This window comes from Neopsephotus bourkii, unplaced genomic scaffold (assembly GCF_033783945.1).
Source record: "Neopsephotus bourkii isolate Nb327-2 ecotype Australia unplaced genomic scaffold, CSIRO-AGI_Nbou_v1 NB_1474, whole genome shotgun sequence".
NCBI lineage: Eukaryota > Metazoa > Chordata > Aves > Psittaciformes > Psittacidae > Neopsephotus > Neopsephotus bourkii.
Window position 1 is genome coordinate 506,735 of NW_026901950.1, and position 24,478 is coordinate 531,212.

General features: G+C 47.8%; 3 protein-coding genes and 2 non-coding genes across 6 annotated transcripts in view; 3 read left to right on the top strand and 2 right to left on the bottom strand.

The window, feature by feature from the left end:
• The window catches only part of RSPRY1 (ring finger and SPRY domain containing 1), a 28,141-nt gene extending 24,959 nt beyond the window's left edge, over nt 1–3,182 (top strand). For both annotated transcript variants that reach the window (XM_061369103.1, XM_061369104.1), the window contains 2 exons: nt 520–624; nt 1,642–3,182. In XM_061369103.1, the coding sequence (XP_061225087.1) occupies nt 520–624; nt 1,642–1,738 (202 nt within the window). In that variant the 3' untranslated portion in view covers nt 1,739–3,182. The remainder of the gene's footprint in view (nt 1–519; nt 625–1,641) is intronic.
• A 1,627-nt stretch (nt 3,183–4,809) lies between these two features.
• On the top strand, nt 4,810–16,277 carry ARL2BP (ADP ribosylation factor like GTPase 2 binding protein). The gene is made up of 7 exons (XM_061369108.1): nt 4,810–4,905; nt 5,553–5,666; nt 8,226–8,287; nt 12,073–12,179; nt 12,843–12,928; nt 14,114–14,210; nt 15,312–16,277. Exons 2-7 carry the CDS (start codon nt 5,629–5,631, stop codon nt 15,390–15,392), a joined length of 471 nt encoding a protein of 156 aa, XP_061225092.1. The 5' UTR covers nt 4,810–4,905; nt 5,553–5,628; the 3' UTR covers nt 15,393–16,277.
• A 630-nt stretch (nt 16,278–16,907) lies between these two features.
• Nucleotides 16,908–21,261, bottom strand: PLLP (plasmolipin). Its single transcript, XM_061369107.1, has 4 exons — nt 21,101–21,261; nt 18,141–18,314; nt 17,582–17,701; nt 16,908–17,503 (listed from the first exon to the last, which is right to left on the bottom strand). The coding sequence occupies exons 1-4, from the start codon at nt 21,206–21,208 to the stop codon at nt 17,390–17,392; spliced, it is 516 nt and encodes a 171-aa protein (XP_061225091.1). The 5' UTR covers nt 21,209–21,261; the 3' UTR covers nt 16,908–17,389.
• Nucleotides 21,262–22,076: 815 nt separating this feature from the next.
• Nucleotides 22,077–22,159, top strand: TRNAL-CAG (transfer RNA leucine (anticodon CAG)). The gene has a single exon. It is a non-coding gene; the product is annotated as a tRNA-Leu (tRNA).
• Nucleotides 22,160–22,298: 139 nt separating this feature from the next.
• On the bottom strand, nt 22,299–22,381 carry TRNAL-CAG (transfer RNA leucine (anticodon CAG)). Its single transcript has one exon. It is a non-coding gene; the product is annotated as a tRNA-Leu (tRNA).
• Nucleotides 22,382–24,478: the final 2,097 nt, after the last annotated feature.

A 24,478-nucleotide genomic window follows, 5' to 3' on the forward strand; every position in this document is an offset into this window, starting at 1 on the left:
TAGTCTGGGTTAGAGACTCACCTTGCCATTGAACAGTTCTGATTGTGCAATGTGTGTGTTTCACATCTGAAATGTCTTATTTCATCAATATTTTTTCCCATTTCCCATTTCCCATTCATCAATATTTTTTTCCCATTTAAGCAACCCTGGGCTGTTAGTTTTCTTTTCAATTTCTATTCTTTTAAACTCTTACATCATTGTAGGGTTTCTGAATTTTGTTGGTATTTTGGTTTGTGTGGTTAATTTGTGGGTTTTTTCCTTAACTCTTAAAAGTACACAGATGCCAAAGAACAATTTATTTTAAGTGTTCAGCTCTCTTTGTCCCCTTCTGACACACCAGAATAGGGAGTTGAAGACTGTTTCGAACATCTCTGGGTGTATAAAGCTTTTCTGGGGGAAAGTTACAATTGATGTTTATCAGCAGTAGTGTTTAGTAGCACAGTCAGAATAAGTGTGGATTTATTGTTTTGAGTCAAACTAATGGGGGGGGTGTGGGGTGTGTGTGTGTGTCTCCTTCAGACACAGGCGTCTGGCTTTGTTGAAGCAAGTGAGTATCCGAGAGAACTGCTGCACGCTTTGCTGTGATGAGGTAGCAGACACAGAACTCAGGCCATGTGGACACAGGTAAAACCTTAAAAACAAACCAAAACCAAAGAAACAGGAAAAATGTGTGTTTGACATTCAGCTTAGGTGAAACCAGATGCAGTCCCTGCTTATCTTGATTGACTCCCAAGAGTAAAGGAAATAACCCCTTTTCTTCCAGATGTGACAGACAGAGGTTTAGCATATCATCCCCACTATTTCCCTCTCTATACACCTGAGATATAATCTCTAATTACATGTGTCTGGGGGTGGGGAAGTACTGCAGCAATGTACATATGCTACCCCTGGGCTTGTGAGTCTATATTCCCTGATATCAAAAGGTTTATTTAGAAACCTAGAATGGCTTGGGTTGGAAGGGACCTTAAAGGTCATCTACTTCCAGCCCCCCTGCCACGGACAGGGACACCTTCCACTAGATCAGTGCCTGCTTAGTATGTGTGTAGTACTGGTGCTGTGAAATCCAGATCACATGAGGAGAGCAGAAAATTCATTATATGCCCAAATACTCATTAAATGTTCAACGAATGGATTGTTTGAAGTAACAGATTTCTCTAAGACATAAAAATGGGACAGCAGTGTGAGTAATATGATAATAGCATTTTCCTGCCTTTAAGGAGCCTACTAGGAAATTAATTTAGCTAAGTCCAGTTCCTTAGTGTTTTTAGAGCACTTGTGGATGAAAGCAGTCTTGCCATGCATCTGGATGCTGGAAAGTTAAAATGAGGGGTGCCCTGTGTGTGTCCACAAGAAGTGGCAACAAGCCCCAGCAAGGCACTGGGACCAACTGTTCTCCAGATGAACAAAGTGTAATCCCAACCAGTGGCACTGGGTCTTTAAGATGCTGAGCAACAGGAGCTCCTCTCAAAGCCTGTAGATCACAACACCTGACTTGCAATTCCTAATCTCCAGTCTGAAAGACTTATCTTGAATGTGTTTCTAGGAGGCTAACTGAACTGCTTAGTGCTTGGGTTTTGTCTTGTTTTGCTGAGTTTTTTACACTGTAAATGCAGGCTTTAACTGATTTGTCTTCTCCTGCAGTGACCTGTGTATGGAGTGTGCCTTGCAGCTGGAGACCTGCCCCTTGTGTCGACAGGAGATACAAACCCGAGTCAGACAGATCTCTCACATATCATGACACACGTGGAGAAATACTACAGACTTGTTTCCAATTAACTCAAACCAATGCTGAAAGGGGAAAGAATCTCTGACCAATCTTTACATGCATAAAACCATAGCCACGGCCAGATTTCATGCTAACCTGTTATCTGTTAATCTTAAAAATGAAATCTTTATATTCCAAGTTGCCAGCAATGGGAACTGATTTCAAGAATAAGGAGAGCTGGTAGGTCAGTGTGCTATGGCTGTTGGTTCCTCCAAGCAAGACCATAGGAGAGTGTCTCTCTTCTTCCCCCTTTCCTTCTTGCCTGTCACAAGTGCTGGAAAAATTTGCACTGGAAGTACACATACAATGCATTTTAGAAAAGAAGAGCAAATAATTATCTCCTAAACCAGTGCTGTTCTGTCTTGTGCTCAAAAATCTCTTATTTTTGGCAGAAGTCAGTACTAAAAAGAGAATGCCAATGTTTTCCTGTTCAATGTAGCCTCCTGCTGGTCAGAGACTGTATTTTCCTACAGGGGATATTAAACTGCTCAAAGACTTAATCCATACACAGAGTGATTTGAAAAGACAGTGTGGAGACCAGAGAGAAACTCACACTATAATAACCTGGTGATTCCAAAGAATGTTCTGATTTGTCTTTAAACATTAAAAGATTGTTGGTATTTTCAGGTTTATGATGCTTTTAACTTCAGTACCCACATTTTTTTGTAAGGATATAATTTTCAGGAGGTATTCTTAACTAATTGTAACATTGGACTGGAATTAATTTGATATTCTGGGTATTTTTTAAGATATCATCAAACATCTTTTTTTAATCAGTGTTGATTTATAAAGTTATATTCACTTTGGAAATACTGAGCTATCTTAAAAGATTAGAGGAGAATTTGGGGCCAGTTTATTTAAAAAAATGTTATTTGGACAGGAAGTTGAGTCTTACTCTCTAACTCTAAAAATGCACCTTGCTTGCCACATGTCAGCCCTGCTCTGAGCACTTTTGCGGCCACACTTCATGTTTTGGTAGGGATCACCCACTGGGAATCTCTGCTCCAGTTCAGTTACACACTTGTGATGTTCATATGTTAAGAATGCATTTCAGCAGGCAGCACGTATGTGTCTTACTAGGTTCCTAGAAGGAAATGGGGTTCACAGCTGGTGTCAGTGAAGTAGCACAAAACCTGGTAGAGTTACGCTTCTTGGCAGTGATTCAACAGCAGAGTATGTGGCAGTGAATTCTTACGCTGCGATGTATCTTCTCTTTAAAATCACTTACCTTTACTGTCAAGTAGTAACACAGCAGAGCTGAGGCTGCTTCTTCCTCTTGAGCACTTTTGCTTCCTACTAACTTTAATAAGAGCAAAGAGGTCTGCATGCAGGTACCAGTCAAGCTCTCTGTTTCACCTGCTGCCTTTGCTAATGCAAAGGTGCTGAATTTCATCCAGAGATACACATTAGGAAGAGGGGGGCGGGGGGAAGGAAAAAAGTGTTTCTGTTTGTTTCTCTTGAACCTCTGGAGTACGATGTGTGAATTAGGACAGTTCTGTCCATCATTTTTTCTTGTTGACTTTTTTCCAAATATAGACTGAATCCAAAACTGGAGTGTTGGTTAGTCTTTTTGCTAAAATGATAATTCAATTCTGCCTAGAAATGCCTGCTTTGATTAGTCAGACTGGCAGATCTGTGCTGCAGGGACCTTATTTCCTAGCTGACAGTACTTTACAAGGGTTTGCTGTAATCCGTCTTGCCGGTCAGGGCTGAGTACCTCCCTCCTCGCTGCTCAATGCGCAAATGTGAACACCATCACTGCCATGAGGATGTTAGGATTTCAGAACCACTTGAAGTTTTTCAATGCTTCCAAATGCAATGATAGGTGTTTACGCCTAAGGTACGAAGATACAAACCATGCTTTAGGGAAGAAGTGGGCCAGACCCATTTTGAACTCTGCCTTAACTGATTTTAGGAACTTCAGGGCTTTGGTTTCCCTGGCCAGGATTAACTGAGGTAAAGTTTTCAGAAGCACAGAAGTGCCTAGGACTCCACATTCCGATCAACTGCTGCATGACATTAAGCATTTAAGGCCCAGGTCCACAATGGCTTAGATGTCTGGTGTCCCCTTGAAATGGAGGTGACTGAAGAGCTTCGCTGCCTCTGTGGACATGGGACTAAGTGCCTGCGTCCTTTGTTGGAAAGATGTGAATGCTTCGAAAATTTTGCCCCAGATCGTCTTCCATGTAGCTGGTGCTGGGTATGGAAGCCAGTGGAGATGGAGGAGGGAGCTGTGTCCCAGAGAACTGTTCTGTTCATTTCACAAATGGAAAGACTGCACCACTCGGTTGGCTTTCTGCTGGAATTCACCATGGGAGTGTCTTTGTAAAGCTCGATCCTCCACCACTACTGCACTCTCTCCCTCGGTCCCTGTGTGCTCCAAGGGCTCTGGGACTGGGAGGGGAGGTGGTGGCTCTGCAGGCGCTCAGGAAGGGGAAGAAGTTGTAGTGAAGTCGTCCATTCAACAATAAAGTCGTGAAAGCCATTTGCTGTTCTTTAATTCTTTGCTGCTGGTTAAGTGCCGGGCTTCCAACCGCTATGGTGCTGGGGGGTGATGCAGGCAGCCCTTGCACAAGAAACTGTCTCTCAGGCCGAAGGGCGAGGCCCGTGCAGGGCAGGGAAGTGGTGGGGCACAGCCTTCTGCCAGGTGGCCCAAGATACACTGAACCCTCGGCTTCAGAGTGCTGCCCTCAGGCCCATGCTTTGCGAGGAGAAAACCCGCGTTAATACCGGCGGGTGAGCTGAGCGCACCATAAAGAAGCACGCTGTCTGTGTGCTCCTTTCATTCCCAGGGCACTCCCGCCGCCACGACACCTCTTGACAACACACGGCCCCCATTGAGGCGGGCACCGCTTCCCCCGGTGTGGGTGGGCCCTCCGCGGCCGCCTCCGCTCTTCGATTGGCTGAGGGCGGGGCGGAAGGAAGTGTTTCTGTGGAGACGGCCGGGCTGGGCGACGGCGGTGCCGCGGCAGCGGGAGGTGCGAGCAGGGCTGGGTCACGGGCCACAGGCCACACTCGGGGCAGGCGGGAGGTGACGGAGGAGTGGGGAGAGGGGAGCTGACCGGAACGGGTCATATGGGAGTCGTTTCAAGACGGAAGGGGAAGGCCCGGCCCCCGAGGCCTTCTTGAGGAACGGTGAGGTAGGCTGGGAGGACAGGGCTGGGGCTGCACTAAAGCCAGGACTGAGAAGGGGGAGGAGAGTACCGCGCTCTTTCTTTCTCCTGTCCCATGGAGTGATGCCGTAGAGCTGGCTCCCGCCCTCGGCGATGGGTCACCCACCGGCGGGGAGGGGGAGAACGCGGGTATCCCCGCGCCAGCCCGCCGGTCTGCAGTGGTCGTGGGGAGCCGTGTGCCCTGTCCTGCCTGTGTGAGGGGTCAGCGGCTGCTCCCAGCCACGGGCCGAGGGTCTGGCCCGGGCATAGCCCCTCGCTGGCCAGATCTGGTCTGCGAGCTCCCCAGGACCCACCGGATCAGAGTAGCATCTTACCTGCCTTCGTCTCCTTGTCTATATAATAGTCACAGGTGCTTCAGGAGAAAATGTGTAAAGGTCACCTGAAGCCCCTTTATGGAGACTAACTCCAGGTGTGTGCAGTTCTGAGCCTGTTGTCTGGGGAAGCAGAGACAGTTCCTTGAGAACTCGGGTTATTACAGAAAAGAAGTAGCAGTAACTTTGGAAGAACATGCCCTACCTCTAAAATTTATGCCTCTGCAATTCCACTTTTTGAGAAGCATTTGGTAACTTAACAATTTAATTTGTATTAATGACAAGTCATACGTTGTTTCTTAGCATTTTGTCTGAAAAGAAGAAATAACTGGTAACAGCAGAAAGATTGTCTCTCCCCCACCCTGGCTATGCAGGAGCAATGGAGGATTCTGATGAAGAAACCTTTGATGTAGCCATGTGAGTATGCTATGATCTGCGTCAGACTTTCAGTAAGCTTATTACTAGTTAAAAACTCTCCATAGGGATATAATTACACAAATGAATTTACACCCCACTGGTTTGCAGATTCTTCCTCTAGGAGAATAAGGGCGCAGAATGTAAAGCTGCAGGAGGGAATCTCGTCAGTTCAGGGTTTAGTTAAGTGAAACTAAAAGTAACTGCAATGGACATAGCACTAGGTCTTTCTGGCTGAGTGATCAAAATAAGTATTGTAAGGCTGAACTACTTTTTTTTATGTTCACTTTGAAATTTCTGTCTCCTTTTCAAGAGCATATGTTGTCTTATGCCATAGATTCTAAGAAGAAACTATTCCTCTGTGTTTAAATATACTCCTTCTAGACATTTGAGACCATTTGCAGCTGACCTCTGCTCTGGAGACAAGTTGAGGGAGCTGGGTTTGGCCTGTAGAAGAGAAGGCTCCAGGAAGACCTTAGAGCAGCTTCCAGTGCCTAAAGGGGCTACAAGAAACCTGGAGAGGGGCTTTGGAAAAGGACCTGTAAGGACAGGACAAGGGGGAATGGCTTTAAGCTGACAGAGGGGAGATTGAGTTAAGATCTGAGGCAGAAGTTCTTCCCTGTGAGGGTGCTGAGGCCCTGACACAGGTTGCCCAGAGAAGCTGTGGCTGCCCCATCCCTGGCAGTGGATGAAGCTTGGAGCAACCTGGTCTAGTAGAAGGTGTCCCTTCCCGTGGCAGGGGTTGGAACTGGATGAACTTTAAGGTGCCTTCCAACTCAAACCAGTCTGGGATTCTATGACCTGAACCAAGTTTGATAAAATTTTACACTGCTTTGCCCCACATTTGTCTGGCATACTCTTTTCCTGAAGCTTGTGGAAAAAGGATGTGTGACTGTGCCTTGGTCTCTCTAGTTTTTTGTTCTTTCGGTGTACAGACTGTCATAAATGGCCACATGCTGGGGCTGCGGGAGCAGCCCACATTGTGGTGGCCTAGTTGTGCACAATAAGGCAATAGAGGCTTAAACCAGAAGATTCGTGAGCCTGTGTTTCTTCAGGTATGCAGATGCACATGTGTTGTGTAGAGAGGTGGAAATGCTGCTGTTTTGAACCAGATAAAACTCCATTATTTGTCTTACAAGCTTTAAATTCATACTTTAAATTTTCTGTTGCTGTTAAATTAAGCTCTGTAACTAGTAGTAGCTTTTATTTGGAGTAGGGAAAAGAGTGGAAATTACCTGTAGCAAAGTGCTTTTCTTGAATGTAAGCTAGAGGGGATGAGCCCTTTTGTCTTAATCCTTAACTTGATCGCGGCATCTTATGTTTCGACTGGTCTGTGCCAGCACCTCTCCTGATGGTGTTGTGCCCCCTGGTGGAAAAAGAGCCTTTTCCAGTCCCTTGCCTTGGCTTTGCTCATCTCCCAAGACAACAGATCAGGAATGGTGCTTCGCTTGGTAATCAAATGCCTTTTTAAGTCAAATAGATTTTTTGTTTTTTTTCTGGTCAGAATGAGCCCTATGGCTCATTATAGTTGGTTAAAATGTTATTGAATTAATTTCACTAGAAAAGTAACTGCAATGAGTTTTTTAAAAGCTATCCTGAAAGAGTGTTCTGCTCTAAAGAGAAATCCGAAAGAGAGAGGCTTTTAATTTAATTTAAATGGTGCTTTCGCTGATCAAAGCTGTTTTTCTTCTTAAAGACAAATGTCCTATGAGTCTTGTTTCCCTCATGTAAGAAAAAAACCCCTGACTTTTATCTCCTGGAGAATATAGGAAGAGTTCATCCCCCACTAAAGATGAACTGTGAATGCGAAGGAGATCCTGTGGATTATTTACTGTGACTGAACAAGCTGTGCAGTAATAGATTTAGCAGAGGGATCCAGAGTCCTGCAATGCTGGTACCAAAGGTTTCTTCCCCGGATTACTTCAGATCCATAATGGGGTTTAATTTTTAAATTTACTCACTATAGAATGAGCATAGGAGATTATGCCATTTACTTGTAGTGTGTAGGGATGTTTCTTGCATAAGAAGAATATTTAAATTGCTTCTGTTGTGTGGTATTTGTGTATCTGTTGAATTGAAGTGGTTCCACAAGATTAAGTATTTCAAAATATTCTCTAGGATGTCCAGAGTTCTCTGATCACCTTTCAGAGTTTACATGTCGAAGAGAGCAGAAGGAAAGCTTGTGGTAGCAGCTGGGAACTGTGGGCTGGAAAACACTTAATTTCTCTTCTAATTGCACTCTTTATATCCTTCTGCACCAGAACTGGAATTACCTTGGTAGTAATGCCAGTGAAACAACATGGGTTTGTTTTTTTTTCAATTAGGCACCTAACTGGGTGAAATAGAGTAGAGTCCTAATGAGAATCCTATGAAGCAGTCTGATCATCAGTGCCATGGATTATTTTGTAGGTTGAAACCAGGGAATTATTCAGTAATTTTGTAATTACTAGGCTGATTTGTGCTTAGGCTTTTGTTAACAGTTTTTAATTATAACTTTTAAACTTTTATTTCTGCTGTGCTAGAAATACAGCTTTATGCAGTATGGTCTTTCATTGCTTTCAGCTCCTCCTTCTCTGATGCAGAGTTTGATGCAGTTGTTGGGAATCTGGAGGATATTGTAATGGGTAAGTTCTGCAAGTAGTTGTAGACAACAAGATGTGTGCTTCACATATTTCAAGCTGCTCTTCTGTTAGCAGACATACAGAACTAAAATAGCCCCTTCCTGCTTCCTGAGTGCTTTTATTCCTTTGTTCCTATGACCCCTAACTTGGTAGAGTAGGAAAAATATATGCAAAAGTCTTTTGTGTGTTGTTTGCACAACGGTGCGCTTATTAATCTTGAAAACTATTCTCTGCACAACTACAGTATGCTGCTTCTAAATAAGCAGTAAAGATACTTGTAAATCTTACATAGAAGTTTCCAGGGATTTTTATACCCTCTTCTGAAGGGGATGGCGGAGGCTCAGATGCAATGTTCCCTTCCTCAGCTCTTCCTACCTTGTTTGTTGGGATAGGCTTAAAAGCTGCCACAGTTTGTCCAGACAATTTGCTGTCATGCCTAGCTGGTGCTGCTGTAATCTGGAATATAAAGTGCCTGTCCTGCAGTTTTAACATGTTCCTTGTTCTTTCTCTGCTGAACGTTGGGAGCAGTTTATTTTCTCTGTTTTTGCAGCACCTGTGCATAGCTGGAGATGGGTGTCATCACATCTTGTCACTTTCCTCTTTTTGAGACTGTTCTTCCAAGTTGATTGTGTTGCCTGTAACTTATATGCATGCACACAGTCATAAGGTGGCAGGACCTGTTCACAGCAGGGACATGGAATTCTGCTAGTCTCATCATATGAGCTTAGGCAGTTTTAGGTGCTAAATTCTCAGAACCGTGATGTTACCTGAGAAATCAGTCTGCATGGAGGTACAAGATACCAAGACACAATTTGTGCCAGTCAGCCACTAACTGCTTCATGAGAATAGCACGTTAACTTTCCAACCACATCCTTCCCAGAGAGAGGTAGATTCTGCAGCCTCAATTGCCTAGTGATGTAGCTGAATCTGGAAAAATGCTAACAAACTGATTTTGAATGCACAAAGGTTTAGAAAGATGAGACTGCTGTGTTTTAACACTGTGTTAAAGCAGTAAGCTCACTGCCCTGGACTTACAGAGAGCGGACTTTGGCCTCTTCAGGAACCTGCTTAGTAAGGTTCCATGGGAAACAGCCCTAGAGGGCAGGGGGGCCCAAGACTGCTGGTTGATACTCAAGGATCACCTGCTACAAGCTCAGGAGCGTTGCATCCTGACTAGAAGGAAATGGCAGCAGGACGGCCAGGAGACCTCCATGGATGGATAAGGAGCTGCTGAAGAAACATAGAGGGGAATAAAGAAGCTTATAAAAGGTGGAAGCAAGGACAGGCGGCCTGGGAGGAATACAGGGACGTTATCCGGGAAGCTAGGGACCCGGTCAGGAAACCGAAGGCCCAGTTAGAATTAAATCTGGCAAGGGATGTGAAAGATAACAGGAATGGATTCTGTAGGTATGTAGCAAATAAAAGACAGACTAGGGACAACGTGGGCCGTCTCCAGAAGCTATCAGCAGAACTGGCTACCCTGGATTTGGAGAAGGCTGAGGTTCTTAATGACTTCTTTGCCTTGGTCTTCACTGGCAAATGCTCTGACCACACCACCCAAGTCTTGGAAGGCAGACGCAGGGACCATCTTAAGAAACTGAATGTACACAAGTGCATGGGACCTGATGAAATCCATCCACGGGTCCTGAAGGAGCTGGCAAATGAAGTTGCTAAGCCACTGTCCCTCATATTTGAAAAATCATGGCAGTCAGGTGAAGTTCCCGATGACTGGAAAAAGGGAAATATAACCCCCATTTTCAAGAAGGGGAAAATGGATGACCCAGGGAATTACAAACCAGTCAGTCTCAGCTCCGTGCCTGGCAAAATCTTGGAGCAGATTCTCCTGGAAGGCATGCTAAGGTACATGAAAAATGACAAGGTGCTTGGTGACAGCCAGCATGGCTTCACTAAGGGGAAATCCTGCCTGATGGGTTTGGTGGCCTTCTGTGGTGGGGCTACAGAACTGGTGGACAGGGATAGAGCAGTTGACATCATCTACCCGGACTTGAGCAGAGCGTTCAACACTGTCCCACGCTGCATCCTTGTCTCTAAATTGGAGAGACATCAATTTGATGAATGGACCACTCGGTAGATAAAGAACTGGCTGGATGGCCGCACACAAAGAGTTGTGGACAGCAGCTCAATGTCCGGCTGGAGACCAGTAACGTGTGGTGTCCCTCAGGGATCGGTGTTGGGACCGGTCTTGTTCAACATCTTCGTCGCTGACATGGACAGTGGGATTGAGTGCGCCCTCAGCAAGTTTGCCGATGACACCAAGCTGTGTGGTTTGGTTGATCCGCTGGAGGGAAGGAATGCCATCCAGAGGGACCTTGACACGCTTGTGAGGTGGGCTGATGCCAGCCTCATGAAGTTTAACCATGCCAAGTGCAAGGTCCTACACCTGGGTTGGGGTGATCTCAGGGACAGCTAAAGGCTGGGCAGAGAAGAGATTCAGAGCAGCTCTGCAGAGAAGGACTTGGGGGTGCTGGTCGATGAGAAAATGAACATGAGCCATCTCCAGTGAGTACTCACAGCCCAGAAAGCCAACTGCATCCTGGGCTGCATCATAGGAACATGACCAGCAGGTTGGAGGAGGTGATCCTGCCCCTCTACTCTGCTCTTGTGAGACCTCACTTGGAGTATTGTGTGCAGTTCTGGTGTCCTCAACATAAAAAGGACATGGAACTGTTGGAACAAGTCCAGAGGAGGGCCATGAGTATGATCAAGGGCTGGAGCACCTCCTATATGAAGACAGGCTGAGAAAGTTGGGGCTGTTCAGCCTGGAGAAGAGAAGGCTGCGTGGAGACCTCATAGCAGCCTTCCAGTATCTGAAGGGGGCCTATAGGGATGCTGGGGAGGGACTCTTCATCAGGGACTGTAGTGATAGGACAAGGGGTAATGGGTTAAAACTTAAAGGAGATGTTCAGCTTAGATATAAGGAGGAAGTTCTTTACTGTGAATGTGGTGAGACACTGAAATGGGTTGCCCAAAGAAGTTGTGAATGCTCCATCCCTGGCAATATTAAGGGCCAGGCTGGATGGAGTGTTGAGTGGTATGGTTTAGTGTGAGGTGTCCCTGCCCATGGCAGGGGGGTTGGAACTGGATGATCCTTTCTAACCCTAACCGTTGTATGATTCCGTAAATGAACTTTACACTTACATCTGTTCTGTTGAATTTGGTGGTCACCTGCAACATTAATTTTTATTCTTGCTTCCTTCTGCAACTGGAAGAGAATTACCTAGCAATTGAAAATGAATCTGGGAATTTCACAAGTATTTTTTAATTCAAGAAAAAAAAATCTGAAATCTTGTAGTGAAGAATTTTAGTAATTTTATTAAAAAATACATATGTTTTGCTGACTTGAGCACTTGAATAAGAAGGTGTTCAGAATGAATAACCTTATTAATGAAGCATAGAGCAGGAGCACTTCTTTGCTAATACTAAGTGTAAGTGAAACTTCTGAGAAGTAATTATAGACCTTGTTAGGTTGATGTGTTGGTCCCATTCTATTCTGAATGCTGCCAGAACACAAACAGATGTGCTGTTGTCCTGTTGACGCCACTCTCTGGCTGGAGCAGCAGAGCTGTCCACCAGCAGTCTCGTGTCTTGTCACAGATGGGTCAGCAGTGGTGGCTCAGTAGCAGCTGTGGGACTGGTGTGACGGATTCCGCACGTGCACTGGGCTCTGTGGGTACAACAAGGGAGCAGAGGACTAGTGAATATGGGGTTTGTGTTCAGAAAGAATGATTGAACTCCTAACTGTGTGATGCATTTTTGTTGTGGCCCAGATGATGATTTCCAGCTAATGCAGAGGACTTTTATGGAGAAGCACTACCAGGCATTTGATGACTCAGAAGAAAACAAGCTCATCTATACTTGTATTTTTAATGAATATGTAAGATACCATTTTCCTATGTTTTGCATGTATTATTTTTTACCTTTCTTGAGGCCAGTGTCAGTTCCTATATTCCCTCCTTTATGAACTACTGGTTTTATATGGAGCAGAGCCAACATGCTGCCTGCTCTCTCCTTCTGACACAGTCATGATCTATGAACAAGATGTTTTCTGGAGGCCTGATTCCTTGCCCTTTTTTTCACCTGAAAATTTCTATATATGTTTTAGAAGTTATATAACTGTCCTGAATAGAAATCTAGGCTGTTGCTGTAGTATATAATGTGTTTAATGTGTGCATAACAAAGTTTGTTCTTTTCCAGTAGTAGTATTTAATGTACTGGACACTTCAGTTGCATTCTTCATGGCAAGCATAATTATGAAATTCTACCAGCCTACTAGTCAGTGCTATCCAATGAGTTAAAAATGATTTGTTGCTAGGTACAAATAGCATTTGTTCTCAACAACATTACCAGCAAAAATGTTCAGCTCTGTCTCAGTGGTGGTCTCGCAATTCCCAGCCAAGGAATCTCCAGTTGTTTGCCTAGTGAGGATAATACAAAGTGCCAATAAGGTCTCTTTGTAAGGAAGATGTGCTGTTTTGGAATCTGCTCCCGAAATTTGTTATGTGATGTTACAGAGGTGGTTTGTTTGGGTTTTTTTCAGATCCATTTAGTAGAGAAATACATTGAAGAAAAGTTGCTTGAACGGATTCCTGGTTTCAATATGACTGCTTTCATAATGTCACTGCAGTAAGTGTCTGCTTTGCTTTTGATTGGGGGATGACTTATGAGACTCTTAATTCTTTTTATCTACATTAAAGCTGTGGTTTCGAAGTTTTCCCTTTTAGAAAGATGTTCGTCATGAATTAAAAACATAAGTATTCATGCAGGCAATGACTGACCACTTTTCTTGCCTTTAGCATGTCCTGCTACTCTGAATTTCTGAACTGTTATGCTGAAATATATCAGATTTTAAGGGGTAGGAAGAGAAATCAGAATGAGAACACTGGAGGCTTTTCATAATCACTGTCACTTTGAATCCAGTTTATCTTGTTTATCACAGGTATGGTGTGGGACACTTAAATAGCCTGATAGTCTTTTAAAAAGCATGTGCTGAAATGCTTTTACTGAAATATTTTGTGTACAAAATATTCAGAGAAGACTTTGGTTTGTCTTAATCATTGCATTTGGTCACTTCAGTTTAACCAGCTTCATGAAGAGATCACTTCTGTAAGACCACTGGTTTTCCCCTTGAATAAGAGAATCAAATATAGGTGGGAACTGAATATCTTAAAATATTAGATTTTTTTTTTCTTGTAATAGGACATTAGGAAATTACTATGAACTCACTTAGACTGTTTAAGTTAAAGCTCCTTTTAAAGAAATTAATTAAATTTAATAAAATATTTTAAAAGAACAACAACAAAACAACAATAAAACAAAACCAGCCTTAAACTATTAAGAAAGTCTTGTTGAAATATTTGCAAGGGCCTGTAGGGACAGGACAAGGGGCAATGGCTTTAACCTGGCAGATGGGAGACTGAGATGAGCTCTTAGGCAGAAGTTCTTCCCTGTGAGGGTGCTGAGGCGCTGGCACAGGGTGCCCAGAGAAGCTATGGCTGCCCCATCCCTGGCAGTGTTCAAGGCCAGGCTGGATGGGACTTGGAGCAGCTGGACGAGCTTTAAGGTCCCCTCCAACACAAACCAGTCTGGGATTCTGTGACAGGCTGAGAAGGGAGCACAAGTACTTTCTTCTAAATGTTTTCATCAGAAGTGCAAGATAATACTTGGCTAAAGTTTTGCTTTATTTTAGACATTCTTGTTTAAATTTTGATATTGCTCTCCTCTTCCCAGTATCCCCTTTTATCCTCAAGCCATTTTAAAATAACTATTTCTCACACAGTTTTCTAATTCCCCAAATTCTTCTCTCTATAGACAGCACAAAGATGAAATTGCAGGTGACATATTTGATATGCTTCTCACATTTATTGACTTTCTGGCTTTCAAAGAAATGTTTCTGGATTACAGAGCTGTAAGTATGTCACGTTGTTTATTTTCATTGGTATAATGGCCGTTGGTTTTGTGTAGCTCTGTCTGAGAGTACCAAAGGTCGTGTTTACTACAGTAGGCAGCAGCATTTATTCAAAGGCTGTATCAGGGTCAGAAGGAAAAAAACTTCACTGAGTGGCCGTTTAAACACAAACCACACTTTTAATGATTTCTAGAAAACATGAATGAAGCTGGTATGTGGAGCAGTTCTTCAGAAACACACTCTTTGTACATCTTTGAACATTGATTTCCAACTGAATTTCAGGAGACACTTTTTCACTGTGAGGGTGACCGAGCACTGACAGAGGTTGCCCAAGTCAGACTGTGGAGTCTCTGTTCTCGGAGTGGCCCTGCTTAAACAGAGGGTTTGGACCAGGTGACCTCAAGAGCTCCCATCTCACCTTGACCATCCTGTGGTTCTATACTTTTTTCTCTCCTTCCCACTCCCCACTCATCCAAACTTAGCTTTTTAAGCTTATTCCATTTGTATTTCTCTTCCCTTCTGTCCAGGCTGGAGAAACAAACAAAACAAAAGTATTAAGATTTTGGGATAAGCTTTTTCCTAGGGAAATGCAATACATGAAAAGGCTCTCCAGTCACACTACATGTCAAGTCACATTTGACAAAGGAGCAAAAGAGTCAAAATTGCTGTCAGAGTTAAGCCTTCTGACGCCTCCCACACCCCTTAAAGTGTTCTGAAAACAAGGGCAGATTGAGGAGGAAGAGGTAGTGCATGTCTCGGCAGCAGGTGTAGCTTCAGCTGGGGTTTGCACCTCTCCTGAGAGACAGACCACAGAAGCAAGATCTCCCTTGTTCCCTGAGTGCTGCCTGGGTGTTCTTGACTGATGTGAGCAAGAATCTGCTCTGCCCTGGCCAGCAGAGCAATGGTGCGCTTACTGCAGGGTTTCCTGCAGAACCTCTTCTTGAAGTTTAGATTCACATTCAATCTCAGATGCTCAGGTAATGTGTAATTTTATACTGATTTGGTGCAGCCAACAGAGTGTGTATTGCCCGTTTTAGTTTTTGAACTGCTTATTCCAAAACAGCATTGAGTCACAGATTTCTTTTTCTCCCATGTTTCTAGGAAAAGGAAGGCCGAAGTGTGGATTTAAGCAGTGGGCTAGTGGTGACTTCACTAAACAAGTCATCAATGTCTTCCTCCTAGACCAGTTTATGCAAGACTTTGCTTCTGCAGATGAAGAATCCTGGAACTTTAAAGGAATCCTGTTGATGTATTTTGTAATTGTAGAGCTAAAGTAATGGTTTGCAGCTAAAATTGAAAATATCCTGTCATTGTTTTTATTGAAGTACATTTTCATTCTTTTCCTGTTGCAGTTGTTTCAGTTAATTACTTCAGTCAATGGCAGTATGAGTAAGTACCTCGGCAGTTACATTCTGTTAGGAGTTCTGCTGTATTTTAAACAAGGCCTCTTGTTAATCCAGAGGCCACAAGGCATGCTGGGGGTCAGTTGTTCTTTTGATGGGGAATTGTATCTTGGTGATCCCTGCAAGACCTGCCTGCCTCTGTGCTGCTTTCTCCTGTCTGTGTTTCTATGGGCCTCTGTCCCCAGGATAACTTGTCCCTCTGTCACACTCCTATTACTCATCCCTGTTTCAGTGTGTTTTCAATCAGGCAGAGGGGCTTTTTAAGAGAGATTAAATGTCTCTATATAATGAACTACCTGTGTACAAGCCTGGCTTCATGTTTAAGAGTTTTAATGTTGTCATAACAATGCATGCAAAGGCTAATTTTCTTACTGTTACCAATATATATATATATGTATATATATATTTGTGGAAACATGACCCTTCATTTCACTCACTGAAAACCAAGCAGAGACTGGTGTGTCAGGGACTGCTGCAGTTTGTCCAGTTCCTTTTCGGTTCACACCTTCCATTAATGCAACTACGTTTTCTGAGCCTACCTCTGTTCAGGAGCTGTTAGACCTTCTCCTGTGTGGTGCATGCAGTGCATTTTGCAGTGTGGCTCACTGTGCTCCAGCTTCCCTGTGTAGCAAGATCTGGAAATAAATTGAACTTGTTTCATCTATTTTTATTAGCCCGTACAAGGAGGGTGTGAAGGGAAGAGCTGCTGTATTTGGCTGGGCATCACTCCTAGTTCTGACAAACACCAGCCCGTGTCCCCAGAAAGCGAAAGGTGAATTTGTGATCTGCAGTGCAGGGGAACAGTGTGGCTCCGAATTCTCTCAAGCACTGATCCGGGGTATGTTCCCAGAGCAGCTGCAGACATGGTTTTTATATTTGAAGACCACCTGCACCAAGGGGCAAAACTGACTTCCTGGTTCATAGGTGGTCCTGTGAGCTTCAGGGGTGTGATTGGTGCTGAGCCTAGATGAAGGAGTGCATCCAAGCCCTTGGCACCTCTTCCACGTTTTTGTGATCTTGTATGCCCACTACATGTGTGTGTGCATGGATGTGAAGCAAAGCAAGGTGAACCACATGGGCCTTCCTCCTCCTCCCCTAGGGCTGGGCTATAGGAAGGGGCAGTCCCCTCTTGCACTGACGTTCCTGCTGCCCGCTCCATGCCATGCTGTACCTGCCACCTTACAAGAAAATACTGTCCTGAGAGACTCCAGTGCTGGATTTAGAGATGGTTTTATTTAAAGATACTTTTTTATTTAAGTAGATTTTAAAGAATTTTTTATTTAGCAGGTTTTTTTTATTTAGCGGATTTCTTTGTTAAAGATTTATATATAATTTGTGCTTCAAATTGTTAGAAATCAATACAAGAAAGTTCAGACTTCTTCCTTTGCTTAGGCTTCATCTTCCAGCTCTGCCACTGTTCATGTACCACATTAGTTGTAATCACTTACACTGTAGCTGGGAACCAGAGCTTGATTTAGTGAATTTTAGTATGGGAATGACCCCTCCATGGAGCTGCTCCAGTGAGGATGAACTCCAAGGACAAGCAGGAGCTTCAGCCTCTAGCAAGTCCATGTTTTCCCAGTAAGGCTGTCAGTGACAGCACCGGTGGGTTTCTGATATGGGTGCATCAGCAGGAAGCATCATCAGAGACCACAGAGCAGCATCCACATGGCCTGGTACTGACCGTGGCTGCTCCAAGAGCGAGACCTATTGGCATGTGAAGCTCCAAGCCTGGCACAAGCCAGAGTGGCCCATGGCTGGGCTTTGCTGTCCTCCTTATGCGTGGTCAGTCACTTGGCTGGTGGCTGCATTGCTGCCAAGCCCTTTCCAGGCACGGAAGCTGAAGAAGGTACTCGCCCCATAGGCAACCATAGTGAGGCAGGCGAAGAACTGGAAGAGGAGCAGAGGCTACGGGTGAGCGCAGCAGCTGCCTGGCCCTGCGGCCTTCCCCTGCCCACTGCTACTTACGGATGCCGCAGCTCTTCGGTTGTAATCCCATTGCCGCCAGGATGTCGGTTGAACTGCAGCCGCGCACGTTACGAAGGCGGTGATGTACAGGACAGTTGCCACAGTGTTGAAGATCATCAGCTGGGGAAGGCAAAGAGGAGGTCGTGAGGTCTGGGCTCAGACTTACGTGTGCTGGGATGAGGGACAGTCAAAAGGCTCAGTTTCACATTCCTCCCTCATCCCCAGGAGAAGCTGAAGAAAAGGGTTCAGCCCCTCACAGTGGGAACAAACCAAGGTAACATCTCACTACATGCACCCTGGGCTGTGCTGAGAGATTTCTGGTTGACTTCATGCCTGCAGCAGCAACATGGTGGCTGTAACTTTCTGGATTGATTCAGGCTTCCCTGTTTTGAACATTTTCTAAGCAATCGAGGGGCAGAATGAAACAATATCATTGTGCAAAGTGCAGGGGACTTTGTTCCACCAGCCCAGAAGAGTGTGAAGCCCTTGCTCCTCTCTCAGCATCTCCCCAGTATGTTTTCCATTTAGGAACTGCACTCGCTTCCTCTTGACTACGCACCACGAGGGACCAGGGGACCACGTAGAACTTGAGCTGAAGCTGTAGAAGGTAAATAATGAAGAAAAGGACTGTTACTATCCAGAAGAAGATGGACACAAACATCACCCAGCTGTAGGCAGCGTGGAGATAGTAAGTCGTGTCAGCGATGAGAGTCCACACCAGTAAACCCAGCACCTGCGGGGTGAAAGAGGGAAGAGTTCAGGTGATGGTTCCTGCAGAGCATCGCCCAGGAGCCCTGGCTCACCTGCACCTCTGGCAGCTGGGTCCCCACAGTCAGCACAGCAGGACTGGACTGAGGGACAGCTCAGGGCAGGGAGCTCACCTGGGACCCTCCTCGCTCACGGGTGAGCTCATGGTTGGTACTGCTGCCTCAGGAGCTGCACAGGGATGTCCTGCAAGGCAGGAGGGGTGAAACATGAGTAACCTCAACACCAAAGGCCCCTGCTCCACCAAGAAGCCCCCATGCACAGGGCCAGTCTCTGCAGGGGCTGGTTCAGTGTTAGAGACATCTCATGGGCTGGATGAGAGCTGGATGTGTGAGGGCTCAGCCTTCAGCTCTCCCAGGTGCAGCAAACTTCTGGACTTTCTCCCACTGCTTGGTCTAGTCTGATCTGGTTTGCACCTCCCATGTACACTGCTCCTGGGCCTCAGCTTTCACTGTTCAGCAGGTTTAACTGCATAACAGTTGCAGCATCGTCGGCCTGCAGAGTGATCCACAACAAAACCCCAGGTAGGCGAGTCTGTTACTGCCTTGCAGAGCCACAGCTGGTGGGACAGGGAGCAGATCTCTGCCCTTGGCTGGCAGGGATAGAAGAGCCCAGCCCTGTGCTGTGTCCACCCCTGATCCTTGGGTTCAGGAGGAAATGCTGACCTGCTTTACCCCCCGCTGCCTTCTCCACCATCCCCTTCCCAAGAAGCTCCCTGAAGCAGCAAGTTTATGTGTATTTTTTTATTTATAAAGCCTTTAACCCGTGATGGAGCAAGCAAAGGATGAGACAGCAGCACACAGTAGTGGGCCCTAGAAAGGAAAGGCTGTAGCAAAGCAACTGGCACTTTCTGTGATTTCTGCAGTCTCGACCACAGCCTGCGCACCGGGATGCAGAACTAGGGCTCTGGCACCCAGAGGGGTGCTGGTGGGCCCAGCTTCACCCTCCTTCATCACCTCCTGGCTGCACCAGAGCAAAGCAGGGTCCCTTCACACACACCTCCTGGGGAGATGTGAGGCTCCAGCCCTGCACCCTTCATGTTTTCCAGCACGACTGAACATCCCAGAGAGATGCCCATGGCAAGGCCAGGGTAAGAATGTGCCATAGATGCAGTCACGATGTATTCTGGTTCCCAGCTGGGGTTGGGATCACAGACTCAAAGAATGGTTTGGGTTGGAAGGGCCCATAAAGCTCATCCAGCTCCAACGCTCTGCCATGGGCAGGGACACCTTTCACTAGACCAGGCTGCTCCAAGCCCTGTCCAACCTGGCCTTGAACACTGCCAGGGATGGGGCAGCCACAGCTTCTCTGGGCACCCTGTGCCAGCGCCTCAGCACCCTCACAGGGAAGAACTTCTGCCTAAGAGCTCAGCTCAGTCTCCCCTCTGTCAGGTTAAAGCCATTGCCCCTTGTCCTGTCCCTACAGGCCCTTGTCCAAAGCCCGTCTCCAGGTTTCTTGTAGCCCCTTTAGGTACTGGAGCTGCTCTAAGGTTTCCCCAGAGCCTTCTCTTCTCCAGGCTGAACAAGCCCAGCTCTCTCAGCCTGGGATCTTGCTGGACAGAGCCAGGTGAAGCTGCCAGAACTGCCTGCACAAGCTCACATGGCTTATTGTCAGGGGAGAAACACAAGAGGCTTTGTCCTGCCACAGTGCACTGCCCTGGTGCTCACTGCTGTGACAATGCTGCCTTGTCTGGCACATCCATTTCTAATGCGTGTGATCACAAAATATGCGTATATCCCCCGGCTGTAAGGGGAGTGGAAATCAGGAGCCCTTATGAATAGGTTCTGGGGAGCAGTGAGGTTCAGCAGATTTGAGCTGGGTAAGCATGTTTAATGGTATGGCCCTAGTAATGGGATCAGGTGTGGGGTTGGAGGGTCCCTTCTGCTGATACTGATTCCATCTCTCTTTCCTGATGCTCCTGCAAGATACCCCCTGACAGTGTCCTTCCCATGCCCCTCCTTGAGCATTTGTTCTTCCGTCACAATCACGCCCATGCCCAAGGTGGAACTCTGGAGTCAGGGAGCCAGCTCTGTGCCAGCTGCTGTGCACCATGCACACTCAGTGCCCCAGGGAGAGGGGACGCGTAAATGTGACCTCAACCGCAGCAAGGCAGCTCACACCAGGACCCCTGTGCAGCTGAGTACCCACTCCTGTGCACACGGGGCACCCAAAAGTCCCAGGATGGAGCAGCAGTAGGAGTTTATTCTGCAGCTGCCTCCAATGGTGAAGCTATAGGAAGGTGACACTGCTGCTGCTCAGTCTGACGGTACAAAGACCCTTCTGCTTTTTTACAGAAGCCACCAAAGCCTGACACAGGGGAGGGCAACCGGAGGCCTGGGAGGGCCCAGGGAGAATGAGAGCCATAGGGCACTCTGGGAGCACACACAGCACCCCACCTCAGCAGTGGCACCCTGCTCCCTAAGGCCTCCGGCTCCTCTGGCTTTCGCCCCGCCAGGATGTCCACTCAGACCAACCGTGCTGGGTGCTGGGACCTGCCCGGCGCTGAGCAGAGCTCCAACTCGTATGCGAGCAAGGAGCTGAATTTTCCTCTGGCTTTGGAGAGGGACGGAGGAGAGGGGGGGGGGTGGCGGTGTCTGAGGGTCAGAGGTTAATCGGGGTTAGCGAGCGAGCACAGGGTAGAGATGGCAGCCGGAGGAAAACCGAGCAGTACCCACCCCGGGCGACAAAGAAAAGCATCATCCGCCACGCGCGTGCTGCGTGCGCGCACCCTCCCCGGTGCCCCGCGGTACTCACGGCCTGGGCGCACATCAGCCCCCCGAGCGGAGAGAGCACGAAGGCGCCGTCCAGGGCTGGCAGGGCGGCGGCGGCGCTGGGGGACCCGCTGCGGGACAGCCCTGCCATGCCGCGGGCACTGCCTGCGCGCGGCCCCGGGGCTCCTCCGCCCCTCCCCGGGCGGAGCACCCCGTCACGCTCCACGCCGCGCTGCCACCCCTGTGAAGGCGGCTGCTGGCCCGGGACACCGCGGGTCTTCCCTGCACTCCCTTCTGTGGCCTTTCTGTGGCACAGCGTGCCCCGGTGCCGGGGGCTGTTGCTCCGGGCACGTCTCCCTTTTGCATCCCAGACTGGTTTGTGTTGGAAGGGACGTTAAAACTCACCCAGTTCCAACCCCCTCCATGGACAGGGACATCTTCCACTAGAGCAGGCTGCTCCAAGCCCCATCCAACCTGGCCTTGAACAGTGCCAGGGATGGGGCAGCCACAGCTTCTCTGGGCACCCTGTGCCAGGATCTAATCTCAATCTCCCCTCTGTCAGGTTAAAACCATTCCTCTTGTCTGTCCCTACAGATCCTTGTCCAAAGCTCCTCTCCAGGTTTCTTGTAGCCTTGTAGCTACATCCTTGTAGGAACTGGATGAGCTTTAAAGTCCTTTCCAACCCAATCCGTTCTGTGATTCTATGATATGAGTAGATACATGCAGTGTGAAGTGTTCAGTGTTTCCTCAGACCCCTGTCATGCACCTGAGGATGGCCCAGCACGTTATACTGCCTCACGCTTTGTGATACCGGGTGGCTGGCCCGTGGCCTGCTCCCGTTCACCCCATCCCCTGCCCCTGCGGCCCCTTCCCCGAGTGGTTCTGCTGGGAGGTGGGACCCCACCGGCTCTGCCCGGTGCCCCGCGGGTCGTGAGCAGCGGCTGCAGTACAGCGGCGGTCGCGGGTCCTATAGAGCAGGGAAGGGGGAGTGGGGGGGGGAGGTAACACAGCATGTAGCTGTCAGGATGGCCGAGCGGTCTAAGGCGCTGCGTTCAGGTCGCAGTCTCCCCTGGAGGCGTGGGTTCGAATCCCACTTCTGACAAGAGGCAACTCTTTTGAGATGTGATCTCACCTGTACCTTTAATTAAAGTTAATTGGCTAACCCTGTTCAGTCGGGCTGGGGCATCCTTATGTCCTCCTCTTCAAGCAAAATGTTGTCACGAGGCGGTGCAAAACATAGCTGTCAGAAGTGGGATTCGAACCCACGCCTCCAGGGGAGACTGCGACCTGAACGCAGCGCCTTAGACCGCTCGGCCATCCTGACCTCTGCTGGAAAGCATTCTAGTGATCTTCCTCTGTTACTCGCCCGGAGTCACCGCGCATTCAATCGTGATAGTCCTGGAGTGATGATGGTGTGAGCAAGGAAGAGGTGCCCGAGAAACAGCGGGTGTCACCCCCACTGCCAAGGGGCCGCCGAAGAGCTACGGGCCAGCCAGCCTCTCACCCACCCCGGGAGTCATAGAATTATGTGGACTGGAAGGGACTTTAAAGCTCATCCAGTTCCAACCCACTGTCATGGTCAGGGACACCTTTCACTAGACTAGGTTGCTTCAAGCCCTGTCCAACCTGGCCTTGAACACTGCCAGGGATGGGGCAGCCACAGCTTCTCTGGACACACAGCCAGCAATGTCCCTCAGAGGCTTTGACAGAGGCCAGCTCTTCACTGTGCGAGCCAGTTGCAGGGATGTCACTGTTCGGTCTTCACTACAGAAAAACACAAACCCTCTTAGCACCTTTTGGCAGCTCCTGCTACTTCTCCAAAGTATTTAATATTAATCGGAGCAGTTGTGCCTGCACCATGTTCTATGATGCCAATGCTCCATTCTGCCAACAAGTACATCTGTTAGTCCTCTCCCCATCTATTTATCCCCACCTCACTCTGTGTGTAAGTCCATGATCTCACTTGAAGGCTGCTGGTCTTTAAATGGGGGGGGGGGGGAAAACCTAAAAGCCTAAAACACTCACCCTTCAAATAAATTCCAGCATTTGCTCTGTTCCAGACTGCTCCTTGCTCCAAAGCAAGCACATGGGCTGACAGGGTGATGCTGAATTGGGGGTTTGGGTGATGGGGCAGTGCTTACATGACAGCTTGTTTGGAGCAGCGGAGTTCAGTCCTAGCAATTTGGAGACTGCTCTGTACTGACTGGACTGCAGCCTCCTACCCCTTCCTGCCCACGAATACAGCTCAGAGGAGTTGTTTGTATGTGCTGTTGCTATGAAAGAAAGGTGGGAGAGCAGCCAGGCAGGGGAGGAGTGAACAGGGGTCAGAAGGGGAAAAGCCACATAAACAGCCAGCAGAGAAAGCTATTTTTTGAGCAGTTCAGACAGCCCATTGTCCTGCGGTGAAAGTCCCAGCAGCCGCAGAGTGGAGCTGTTTATCTGCATCCATCCACGTGCTGCATCTCAACAAGCAGAAAATGATACAGCAGCGCTGAAATCATCTCCTCCGCATGGCCCCTCGAGGTACAGAATCTGCGGGAGCCTGGTACCTCCACGGGCTGGGCTTCTGTTCCTGCGCGTCCCGAGAAGCCTGTCCAGCACTCACGAGAAGGTGTTTGGGAGCGCTGGTCCACCCATACCGGCTCTGAGTTACCAGCACCCACCTAGGGGATCTCCTGTGGTATGGAATCATGTCAGCAGGGCAGAGGCGGTGCTAATTAACTCAGGGCAGAAGCAGCGATTCTTAAGAGTGAATGCTTCAGCCAAGCAGGCAATAACCACCGCACGATGGCGTTGTCTGCTGCAGCAAGAGGCAGAGGCCAGTCCTGCCCAGGAAACTCTACGGGATCCTTCCCATCTCCCCTTCGTGGCCCCTGTCACCTTGGGGCTGGCAGGGCCAGTAGCTGGGGTCACACTGAGTGGGTTTGTCCTATATCAGCCATCCGGTGGGTGCCCAGGGGAAGCGGCACATCCCGTGCTGATGGGGTCTTTCCTCTCGGCGGATGCCTGTCGGTGGCGGCCGGGGTCTCAAGGGGGCGTGCTGCACCGCCACCCCATCCCTTCTGTCACAGCTCTGCAGCGGGTTGTTAGCTAGATTTCACCCTGCTGGCCTGAAGCGGGTGAACCGGTGGTTTTCGGAGCCTGGGGCGGGATGTGGAGCCAGCTCAAGGAGAAGGGCTCATGCAGCAGAGGGCTTGTTTTGTTTTGGCAAGCAGGCATGAGCCAGACTTGTCTTCCCTCACAGTCCCTGTTTTGAGACTGGCTCTGTCCTGGGGGGAGGATTTGTTTCCCAGATACAGTTTTGAATCCTAAACATGCCTCACCTCTGCTTTTCTTAGTTCTCCTTTGCTGCCTCCTGAGTTGATAGGAGGAATCAAAGCCCAGGGGGGTAATATCCCATATCCTTACCCCCAGCAACCCC

Bases quoted from the DNA above. Each gene is read 5' to 3' on its own strand.
- PLLP (XM_061369107.1), bottom strand. From the start codon at position 21,208: ATGGCAGGGCTGTCCCGCAGCGGGTCCCCCAGCGCCGCCGCCGCCCTG. The intron at 18,315-21,100 runs GTGAGTACCGCG...TTCACCCCGCAG, and splicing joins GGCTGATGTGCGCCCAGGCC to GTGCTGGGTTTACTGGTGTG. The intron at 17,702-18,140 runs GTGCGTAGTCAA...TGCCTTCCCCAG, and splicing joins TGGTCCCCTGGTCCCTCGTG to CTGATGATCTTCAACACTGT.
- ARL2BP (XM_061369108.1), top strand. From the start codon at position 5,629: ATGGAGGATTCTGATGAAGAAACCTTTGATGTAGCCAT. The intron at 5,667-8,225 runs GTGAGTATGCTA...CATTGCTTTCAG, and splicing joins GAAACCTTTGATGTAGCCAT to CTCCTCCTTCTCTGATGCAG. The intron at 8,288-12,072 runs GTAAGTTCTGCA...GTTGTGGCCCAG, and splicing joins TCTGGAGGATATTGTAATGG to ATGATGATTTCCAGCTAATG.